The sequence below is a fragment of the Medicago truncatula genome, chromosome 4 (genome assembly GCF_003473485.1).
Source record: "Medicago truncatula cultivar Jemalong A17 chromosome 4, MtrunA17r5.0-ANR, whole genome shotgun sequence".
Taxonomy (NCBI): Eukaryota; Viridiplantae; Streptophyta; class Magnoliopsida; order Fabales; family Fabaceae; genus Medicago; species Medicago truncatula.
In genome coordinates this window covers 8,518,361-8,529,852 of record NC_053045.1, presented here as the reverse complement: position 1 = coordinate 8,529,852, position 11,492 = coordinate 8,518,361, and the positions used below count along the sequence as shown (strand labels likewise).

Sequence of the window (11,492 nt, the reverse complement as noted above, 5' to 3'; positions counted from 1 at the left end):
GAGTACATTAAATGGATTAAGTCATGATTACCATGTAATATTAGAAATGCTTTGAAAAATGTTGAAAACATGAGACTCGATAGATCAATCTAAGACTTGACACAAACTATCTCAAACATGTTGATTTATAATGCTATAATTTTTTTTTGGTATATGTTTTAAATAACTAAAAATCCTTAAAAGGGTTCTTAGTTGAAAGGTTTAAATTAACATGTGTTTAGCTACGAGTCGAAGAAACGAATAGGTTTTTGAATAATGTAAAAAACAAAAGAAAAAAAGATAAAGAAAGACAAGGGCAAGTGCGCGAAAGGGAAAATATATTAATCTAAGTGAGGTTCATACATCGTTCTTTCTTCATCTTTTTCTCTCTATTTCAATCTAAATAAGTGATTTTCACATAGATCTAGTTTTTTCTTTGTGATTTCATCATCTAAGTGTGGTGGTTTGTTGTTCGTCGTCTTGTGCGGCGTTGTTTGATTTCCCGTCTTCATACGGTGTTCATTTGATTCTTACAGAAAGATTGATTATTCAATCAAAAATTTGGGCGTCAACGTTGTATATCCGAAGACCATGGATATTCCGATCACTTTAATTTTATCATATTTTTAATCCTTATTTCATAAAAACTTAATTCATAGCATTACCGCAATAAAATAAAATAAATAAAAAAAAGGATATATAGGTTCATAACTATCTAGTCTAGTTATAATGACAATGTGGCGAAAATGGAAGTTTGTGCAAGAAAACGACAACGTTTAGAAGGTAATATAAAAGGGAAATGTGTTTGACATGGAGAGCATAAACCGTAACCGAAAGTTTAGTTCTAAATTACACGTCCTCCTCACACTTCCTTAGACATGCAAAATATTAACGACTTTCTCTCAAACTCTTTTTTCTTCCCTCAAATCTTCCAACGTTTTTCTCTCTCCATTTTCCATTCTCAAATCTTCAATTGTTGCAGGAACAACAACAACAACAATGTCGCTATCGGATTCTGAATTCTCTTATGGCGGTGGTGGATCGGATTATAGGCCTTTTCGCCATATCAGTCGTGATAGTAAGATCCTTTTCTCTCATTTTTTTCCTTCGTTTTCCTCTGCATTCTCGAGAAAAGTGTTTTTTTATAGAAAAAAATGTACATGCAAGCGTTCATGTGGCTCCAAGGTTCAATTATCTTGAGATTCTAGAAAGCATGTTAAGAGTTTTACGTTGGATGAGAGGTGACGCGTGTTTATGAGTGGGGATAATCTTCATCTTAAAAAACGGTTTGTAAGGTTGAGTTAAGCCAATCTAAATTCTAATATGGTATCAGAGTCTATTCAAGATCCATTGAGCCACCTGTTACCAAACCACCAGGTCATGCTCAAAATGTCTAGTCTTGTGTGTGAGGTTGTGTGTTAAGAGTCCCATATTGGATGGATACAACGAAAATAGTTAATTTCAAAACCGGTACTTCTGGTTGAAAGCGTGTTTGGTGTCAAACATTGACCAATACATTGTAGTTACATTCAATTTTTTATTTTTTGAACTATTATTGGTATCTATGTGCGTAAGAGTGTCGTGTTCGGTGTTTGGCGCTTCATAGATTGAAACACCTCCACTGGAGAACGAGTATTCCGGTTCTCCATAACTATTTCATTTGGTTAAGAAATTAACTTTTGGAATCTGTCAATTGACTAAAAAGAATTCGTAAAGTTTGTTGCGGAAATTCTTTTTTTTTCCCCTCATCCTTCTTCGTATTAAGTTTTAATGCGTTTAATATTCTAGAAAATGAGCCTATATTTTCTCTGATAAAAGAACGTAGCAAAAGAAATATGAGATTTTATAGCTTCGAATTTTCAGAATGTGTTTTGTTGCTCTTTTACAGTATGCATTTGGAAAACACCAAAATCATAGTAGACGTGAAGCTATACATCAGAGCTTTTAAAAATTAGGGTAAATAGTTCTAAACTTACGATGGCAGTTGCCCAACGATCAACCAAACCCACGCGTAGTTAAAAATAGAAGACAAAATCCAATTAAGGATGCCATTTTGGCTTTTCTGGTTGTTGTATTGCACTAATACTTATGTATAAGTTGCTTTTACAGTGGAAGGAATGAAGGAATGGCCGCAAATAAGTAATGTATAATCTATTATGGTAAACTTATGAAATTAAGCTGAAAAGAGCTTATAGACATGATTTATCTTCATAAGCACTTCTAAATGCATGCATTGCTTTCACCTTTTTGACTTGTTTACTAATTTGTTCATGGTTGTATGTTCATAGGATTATTATATGAAATGCTTAGGTCAGCAAAATCGGGGGATTCGAAAGCATGGAAGGTGTGGATTTAGTATGGATGTTTTGCACTTCTCATATACCTTTGTATCTCATCTTTAGTTCATTCAAGTAGACAATGACAGATGATGTTTGTCGATTTTTTCTGATTCTCGTAGGTGCTCATAATGGACAAAGTTACGGTGAAAGTTATGTCACATTCATGTAAAATGGCAGATATTACAGACCAAGAAGTTTCTTGTAAGAACTCTAAAAGGATATGACTTTTCTAAGTTTATTTATTTTTCTGCATTTCTTTTTGAGAATCCATTTGCTCTGATTAATGACACAAGAGAAAAATTTAACTAGCTTTGTAAGAGGCACTTTTCATTGTTAATAAATGACCAAACACTTTAGAAGTGAGTGTTGGTGCTAAAGCTCTTGCAAGAATTATAAGAAAACTGACAAAGAGATTACAAGTGTTTCTCGGTACGAGTGATTCTGTGCTATTCTAAGCGACCAGAGAAAAACAAATTATCATTTGCGACAATATTTCTCATTCATTAACCTGTATTATCGTGTTACACGTGATGGTAGTTATTCTTGTCTTTGAATATTGACCATAAATGAGATGCTTTCTTCTGTTTCCTGTTTTTTAACGTTTACGCCTGATATGCAATGAGCTAACTTTTCTGCATTACAAGTTCTGTGGTTATGCTGTTAAAAATTTGATGTAAGACCTCTAATTGCAGTGGTGGAAGACCTTTTCCGTAGAAGGCAACCATTACCATCATTAGATGCTGTTTATTACATCCAGCCATCAAAAGAGAAGTAATTTCATTTCTTAATTAGAAATTTCCATTTTTATGTCAGTGACTGATATAAAAATAAAACATCAAGAAGTGCTGTTTATCCATATTAAGCATTTCTTTTCCTAGCATGCAGTGTGGTCATGTTCTTGTCTGATATGTCTGGAAGGGAGCCTCTATACAAGAAGTATGCGTAGACTTTTGATTTTTACAAATATTGTATCGTTTCATCTTTTATACGTTTGGGATCATACTGATTGTTGCTTCTTTTTTTCTTTTTTGGATTGGGGGGGTCCATTGTTCCTATGCTACTTTTTAGAGCATATGTATTTTTCAGTTCACCAATCCCCAAGGAACTTATAAACCACATCAAGTGTGATACAAGTGTCTTACCTCGCATAGGTGCATTGAGAGAGGTCAGGATTTGTTTTAACCATCTATATAGTATTTATGAGCAAGTGATCGTCGTCAAATTCGTTTTGACTGAAATTAGTTTTGGATTTATTTTGCAGATGAATTTGGAATACTTTCCAATAGATAGCCAGGTATATAATGATAAAACTATTTCATGCTTCTGGCAATGTATTTCATGTTTCTGAAGAAAAAAAACTATCTGCATGAGTTTACTGATTTATGAGAGGACATTCTATAAGCATGATTTTGTCGTACGATCCCAAGGTTTTATTTCCTTTTAACTTTTCAAAGTTCATAATTGACATGACATGAGCATTATATGATACTTTTAACAACTTAATAAAAAATACAGAACTATGGAAATTTGAAAAATAAAGTCATAGTATTATGAATCAGAGGATGCCGAGTGTCAAGGTCCCATACAATGGAAAGATAGAATGCATAATGCTCTCTAGGAGTCATCACAAAGAAACAATTGAATAAAAGATGATTGAAATGATACATGAGTGTTCCTATATATAGAGATTAGTTAAGTAACTAATTCTAACTAATCCTTAACCAAGCTTCTCAAACACTCTAACTAACTATAGTGTACTCTAACTAACTATAGTGTAATACATAGAATACATTATTTCTGCTCTTCTGGTGCCCAACATTATTATACTGTTTGAGCATGCAATAAACAGCTATAACTGCTTTTTTTTCTTGTTTTTTCCTGTATGAAAAATATATTTGTTAGCTTTTATCATGTAATGATTATCTTTACTTAGTTTGGCACATAACTGATTAATATAAAGAATCAAAGGTTTGTTTTGAACAATAATTAGATAGGCTGAATAAGTGAGAAAGTATCTATTCCTTAATGACCTTAGCCAATCATGCAAATTTGTTTCTAGCTGGTGGTAAAAGAATTTTTGCACATTCTTTTACCAAAACTAAAACTCTGAGCACATGTTTCTCCTAAAACCCTTGGATATCATGCGATGTGATATCGAAAATTAACTATCCATCTTTTATAAATGTTAAGAAGCTACTCTGCTTCAAACATAGTTACACTTGTTTTTGTATTAATTTTAAGGAAAGAATCACCTTGACCTTTTTACATAATGTTTGAATGAGAGAAAACATTGATTTGTGTTCTGAAATATATATTGTCTAGGGGTTTATCACTGATCAAGAAACAGCTCTGCAAGAACTTTATGGCAATGCTAATAATATTCGTAGATTCAATACCTGCTTGAATAATATGGCAATTCGAATGGCTACAGTTTTTGCTTCGTTAAAGGTGTTACTTTACTACTTCACCTCATGTTTTATATTTGTAATTTTAACTCGGATCAAGGTTTCAATGGACTGCTTTTCTTACCAAATTTAAAGAGACAAATTGATGGTTAAAGTCGTACTACTCTGGTCTCAAATATTAGCAAAAAAAAGTCAAACAAAGTTGACGTATCTAGTTAAAAAGTTCAACTAGATATATCAACTTTGTTTGACTTATTTTGCTTATATTCGAGACCGGAGGCCGGAGGGAGTATTGTTTACATTGTGTCCTGTATTCCTTTTCTCCAATTTTCTTTTTGCATATTTTTATGTGATATACTTTGTTCTATATTCGGAAAGATGTTATCTTAATATCTCTATCTCATTAGGAGTTACCGAATGTGTGGTATCGTTCGGCAAAGGAAAGTGATGAGTCGGAGCCAACAGCAGGTCGTGAACTAGTTCCTACCAAGCTTGCTGATGCGGTTTGGGACATGGTTTCCAAATATAAATCTACTATTCCCAACTTTCCACAAAGTGAAACATGCGACCTGATCATTGTTGATAGATCCATTGATCAGGTTAAAAATATTTCTCTTCACTGTGAATCTTTCATGTTATATCTTGCTTTTGATAACTGATGAATCTGCACCACAGGTTGCTCCTGTAATTCATGAATGGACCTACGATGCTATGATCCACGATTTATTGGATATGGATGGAAACAAATATATACATGAGGTATGAGGCTCTTCTTTCCTCCACTTATCTTGTAGACAAGTTTTTCACATTTTGCCACTCTTGATTGACTTAGCAATCACTTTAGGTTGCCAGCAAAACAGGGGGTTCACCTGAGAAAAAGGAGGTCCTTCTAGAAGAACATGATGCAGTCTGGCTTGAGCTTCGCCATTCACATATAGCAGATGTACGTCTTATTCACTCTTTATCTGCAATCATTTTATTTTTCTTGAATCAAATCTCAATGCTCTTTTACCAACTTAAATTCCAGGCCAGTGAAAGATTGCACGACAAGTTTACCAACTTTGTACAAAAGAACAAAGCAGCACAAATCCATCAAAGCGGAAGGTACTCACTGGCACCCTTAGCCCTGCTTTACACAAAATTAGTGTCCGTTTTGTGAAATGCCGGTCTAACTTAAGGTCCTATATCTTTCACTGTATAGTCATTTTTTCTTTTACATACAACACATTTGGAGAAGTCTATAATTAAGACCATCATTTTTTCTATAATTGGAGTTATCTCAACTTTTTTTCATTTCTAATCTCGTATAGAATAGTTAACTTGTTTTTTTTTCTCATACAATATTACAACGTTTTATAGATAATTTTGTTATTAAGTATATATTGTCATTTTATTATTTGTCCAAAAATATTTCATATTAAGAAAAATGTATTTTATTTAACAAACACTGGGTAACATATTGAGACTGAATATCAAACTTATTATGTGGTTGAATTTGGATCAAAATATAGATATTTTACTCAAATGCAGCAATAGTACAAGTAGAGGTACTTTATCACCGGTGATTGCACGTTACAAACGATAGAAAATATATTGTTCTAATAAGAATACTCACGTTCAAATTTCTCTTATTAATGTAAATAGATTGAATTCTTACCTAACTAATAACTCGTAGAATGAAAATTGGAAACTAAACTAAGATTCATTACATACGAAAGCAAAGATTTATCGTCTCTCAAGCCTTTTCCACACAGGTTACTGTTTTGTTGAGATTCTTCTAAACAAAAATGGTGATCGTTGCACTTCTCTACAGTCGGATAAACACTTTTTTGACCTATAAATTTGATACTTTGCAGAGATGGTAGTGAATTATCTACACGAGACTTGCAAAAAATGGTTCAAGCTTTGCCCCAATACACTGAGCAAGTGGAAAAGATTTCACTCCATGTAGAGGTGATTGAGTTTTTCCATCTTGTTTCTGTTGTCTTTTAATTTTTTTTTCTTTATAGTTATCGAGGAAGAGTATTTGATTGCAGCTTAAGAAATAAGAATAATGACAATGGAATGCAAGAGGACAGAAATTGCATAATTTTTTATAACTCGTGCTCACTAAGACTCGCAAACATCTATAACATACAACACTCTTATGAGCTGATAAGGGTCCTAACAAAACAAATGAAACATATTTCTATTCTGACCACTCTGCATGATTAATTCAACGTAGATAGCCGGAAAGATCAACACAATCATCAGAGAAAACGACCTTCGAGAGCTTGGACAGTTGGAGCAAGATCTTGTTTTTGGGGATGCTGCAGCCAAGGACGTTATTAACTTTTTAAGAACAAAGCAGGTCTTGTACTGAATCCATATGTCCGATTAGGCGATATAATATACATCTCAACACAATACGTACAATTTCCGTATAAAACATTTTTCCATGTGCAGAAAATGTCTCCTGAATATAAGTTGCGGTTGTTGATGATCTATGCAACCGTCTACCCTGAAAAGTTTGAGGGTGATAAAGGTGTAAAGCTAATGCAGGTCGATACCAACTCCTATAAATCACGTTTTATAAATTCTACTAATTATGTTTCTTTATTAGGTTTATGATTTGAAAATATTTCTGATATTCTTGCTTTTCCTAACTCAAAAATAAGTAAAGATGCTCAAATTCTGATCAGATTTATATTCTTTAGAAGGTTTTGTTGTTGTTGTAGAAGGTTGGTAGGTAAAATTGACTGAATTAAACTTGTGCGACTGTGCTAAGCTCTGAATTGCTAGATATTCATGTCGCATTTGTAAATTATCTTTGAGTATATGGGTTTGGATCGCTTTATCTGTAGTTGCCTCGTAAACAAATTTGGATGTGGTGTCTTTTGAGACACAGGACATTGTAGGTTTATTGTTACCTTACTTGATATATTTGATTTCTGAGGTCCAGTCTGATCTTTTTTGCATTCAGCATCTAGCAACAAATACAATACTATAACTCAAAGAAAAAGAATATATCATAAGCGATCATTATTGATGGTTTGTTTATCTAACTAGTTGGCAAAACTATCACCCGATGACATGAAAGTTGTCAGTAATATGCAAATGCTGGCGGGAGCAACCAAAAAGAAGGCAGCTGCTGCTACTGGTGATTTCTCACTAAAGTTCAGTAACCAGAAGGTAAACATATATATTCATTTCATGCTTATAGAAGTCAAATGGAGGAAATATGTTAACTGCGGACTTATATATTTACGAAATGAAAATAAAAGTATATGATTTATGGATTCCCTTTCATTATGGATTTTAGATATTTCAAGCTGAGGGCGGTATGGTATTGTATTACAAAATGTTCTATTTCATGCCCTTGTGTGAATGCTTTATTTTCCATCAAATTATCTATAAAATATTTTTTTTTCTTACATAGACATCGCAAGCAGCACGCAAAGATCGTACTGATGAAGAGGAAGAAACATGGTCACTATTTCGATTTTATCCCGTTATAGAGGTACGACTAAATATCATGCAAGCCTTTATTTTCCAAATTTATTGCATTTGAAAATGATATCTTTGGATTTGAGTTCTCTCAAATTTTATGAATATTAGGAAGAGAAAGAAACCAATTTCTTCTAATATAACCTAGGGGCTCAATAACCAAACATAGAGGATCCTTGCACAGGGAAAATCGTGATTTTCTTGCTTCAAAAAAAAAAAACTGCAATGCTAGTCCAAATAAGAAATTTCCAGTCATTGGCTTTTACGATGCAAAAATGTAAACAACATTTGCAAGATGGTTGATCTGCCTATCCTTGCTTAGTGAAGCTGCCGAATCTTTCGTAATTTACATGTTTAATTTAATAACATTTTAGAATTTACAGATTATATAGTTTTTCCACTGTTAAGAGTCCCATATTGGAAGTGATATGGCTTGAACAAGTGTTTATATGCTAGTCCTCAAATCACAAGCCGGTTTTTTGGGGTTGCGTTAGGCCCAACCACAAATTAGTTAATTTGTGCAGTGTGTTACACTTGCCATCCAATAAATCTTTCCTCTACATGAAATTATATTAGATTCAATTGGGCTAAGTGGCGGTAAACATATGCAAAGTCAACATGAAATTATATGAACCATACCTAATGAGAATAGTTTTTGTTGTGGAATTGTATGAGAAGATTCTGATTTAAACATGCTAAGGAAATTGCATAAGAAATATTGCTGTTTAACTATAGCATGAATAGTGTCATTATTGTATATGATCAATGTAAATCATAGAGGGCGTTGCATTTATCAGGAGGTCATTGAAAATCTGAATAAGGGTGATTTGCCAAAGAGTGACTATGCATGTAAAAATGAACCAGTTCCTGCTTCCAAAGGAAACTCTGCTCGAAGCAGCACACGCAATCAGACAACTCAAGCACCGACTACCGCTCCTAATTCAATAAGATCTAGGCGAACAGCCAACTGGGCTAAGTCTCGTGCTTCTGACGATGGATATTCAAGGTGACATGAACTATTACCTAAACACAAATTTGCTTCTTTAACATAAATGAAATATGCTTTCAAACGGATACAGCTTTAGCCCTGAACTTATAGCTTTTCCAATCTTCTTTAGTGACTCCACGTTAAAGAACGTGGCTGCTGATTTCAAGAAGATGGGAAAGCGGATCTTTGTGTTTATTATTGGCGGGGCTACTCGATCTGAGGTAAAATTTGATAAAGAACTTCTGCATCCATATTCGGGATGTTGCATTTGTAATCCCATCTTATGATATTATTACTTTTATTTTCAGCTACGTGTTTGTCATAAACTGACAACAAAACTAAAAAGAGAAGTAATCCTAGGCACTACTTCCATGGATGATCCTCCTATGTATCTTACGGTAATAACTCCATCATTTTTTGCAATTTCCTACCAAGGAACAGTACAGAGCTCTCATAATTCAGACTTTTATATGAACAATGTCCGGATTATAATAGTTGATCATCTTCTACATTGTTCCATGCTATTTAATGTTTCTTTCTTTTCAATAAGATCCATCTTAAATGATTTTTTTTAACCCGGGGAAGTGGAAATTGTTATTAATTACCTTATGGGATTTGAAATCCGTCCTTGAGGTTACAAAGTCAAACTTTTTCCATTGAGCTGACACCTAGTGAACAATCCATCTTATATGATTGCCTTTTACGTTGCCAGGAAATTGGTATGGCCCAATTAACATGATTAATTACGTTCATTAGAACTACTATGGTGATTCTACATTCACACATTATACTATGCCATCTCAATATGAACTAGATTTTGACCTTTGGTTTTTTTTTGTTCTCCTGCAAATGTGGCCGATACGGCTGCAATTGCAGTTGCAATGCTAATGCTACGTATTAAGAATGTTAAAAGATGAACCAAGATAAATTTTCTCATTGATGAATTAATGATTTCAGCAAGTATTTATAGACAAAGTGTTAGTATACTGTAAGCTATCGTGCACTATAGTGTAACTAGTCACTCTTAAGCTAGTTGCTTGAGCTGCAAGTAAAGTCAGTCAACTGTATCTTTGACTTCTATATCTTTACTATCCAAGAATAAGACCTCTAAAAAAATTATATTATGACCGCAATTGTTTTTGCGAACCGTAATTTAGACCTATGAGAACAATGCCATGTAAATCCTGATAGGCAGAGATTTTTGGGTAGAAAGAAGAGTTTGATTGAAGTAGCTGCTGATATTTTTTTAGTTTCTTTTATCAGTTTTTATTTAGAAGCTAAAATATTTATCAAACTGAAACAAATATATAGCACAATTGATTCTCCTGATGCCGTGTAATAATGTGCAGAAATTGAAGTTATTGTGTGACGGCCAAATTGCACCGGATGGCCTTGGAATATGAAGTGTTTCTGAATACTGCTAAGTGCTTATACCCTTTATTCTTTAGACATAGAATGTTTATACTCCCTCGACAAGGGATGAACACAGGGTTCCCTTCAATTTTGGTTACGCAAATTTTGTCATGTACGATGGACATTTGGTCCTGTTATGATATATACATATATGTAATAAGATTTTATGTCACATTCAGCTGAAAGGAAGATAATAAAGTATAGCTTTTATAGTTACTTCTTCCATATTCTCCCTTGTTTAAAGTTTAATACTCCCTCCAGTTTCATTTTTTATATACAGTAATACTATATGTCGCGAGAATATTCCTCGTGAATCCTCACGAATGACAATACGGCTTGAGTTAAACCGCTTGCACCTCTCAACTATTAACCTTCTGCAACAAGACTATTCCAAATCTTCTCTCCATGACTCCATATACCAAAACCTTTTCTTCACCTACTCTATTTTGTTTTTCTTGTGGGGACAAGTTTACCTACTCTATCTTGTACAAACAAATATGCTTCTTTTTCAAAATTATTTTTATTGTTAACCTAAACAAGAGAGCTTAGTATACATTCAAGATTAAAAAAAAAAAAAAAACTGTCAAAATTGAATAACATGTTTAGGTTACATGTTTTGAATTTGAGCATTGCAATTGAGTATGAAGGAAAACATATGTCATCTTGTCTTCTTGTTTTCAATGATAATTAGACTTCACTTTTTTTTAAGGATGGGGCTAATGTCAAAACCCAACCAGGAAGAAATATAGATCTAATCTATGATGATTAAAGTTATGACGGCTACATTTTCCAGTTATGACAGCTACTCTTGTTTATTGTGATAACGTGAGTGCAATGTACCCTTCCGGCAACCCAGTTCAACATCAACACACCGAACACATC

The 11,492-nt window shown here is 33.5% G+C and overlaps 1 protein-coding gene across 1 annotated transcript; it reads left to right on the top strand.

The window, feature by feature from the left end:
• Positions 1–910: 910 nt before the first annotated feature.
• LOC11428640 (protein transport Sec1a) lies at positions 911–10,600 on the top strand. The gene is made up of 21 exons (XM_039832592.1): positions 911–1,057; positions 2,268–2,323; positions 2,438–2,519; positions 3,011–3,089; positions 3,204–3,254; positions 3,387–3,483; positions 3,580–3,612; positions 4,641–4,766; positions 5,131–5,322; positions 5,399–5,482; positions 5,568–5,666; positions 5,751–5,827; positions 6,580–6,676; positions 6,948–7,073; positions 7,169–7,264; positions 7,772–7,894; positions 8,142–8,222; positions 9,007–9,215; positions 9,328–9,418; positions 9,506–9,595; positions 10,547–10,600. Exons 1-21 carry the CDS (start codon positions 979–981, stop codon positions 10,598–10,600), a joined length of 2,022 nt encoding a protein of 673 aa, XP_039688526.1. The 5' UTR covers positions 911–978.
• The last annotated feature ends 892 nt before the right edge of the window (positions 10,601–11,492 follow it).

Coding starts and splice junctions, on each gene's coding strand:
- LOC11428640 (XM_039832592.1), top strand. CDS start 979: ATGTCGCTATCGGATTCTGAATTCTCTTATGGCGGTGGTGGATCGGAT. Junction 6,677..6,947: donor AGATTTCACTCCATGTAGAG/GTGATTGAGTTT, acceptor AATTCAACGTAG/ATAGCCGGAAAGATCAACAC. Junction 7,895..8,141: donor TAAAGTTCAGTAACCAGAAG/GTAAACATATAT, acceptor TTTCTTACATAG/ACATCGCAAGCAGCACGCAA.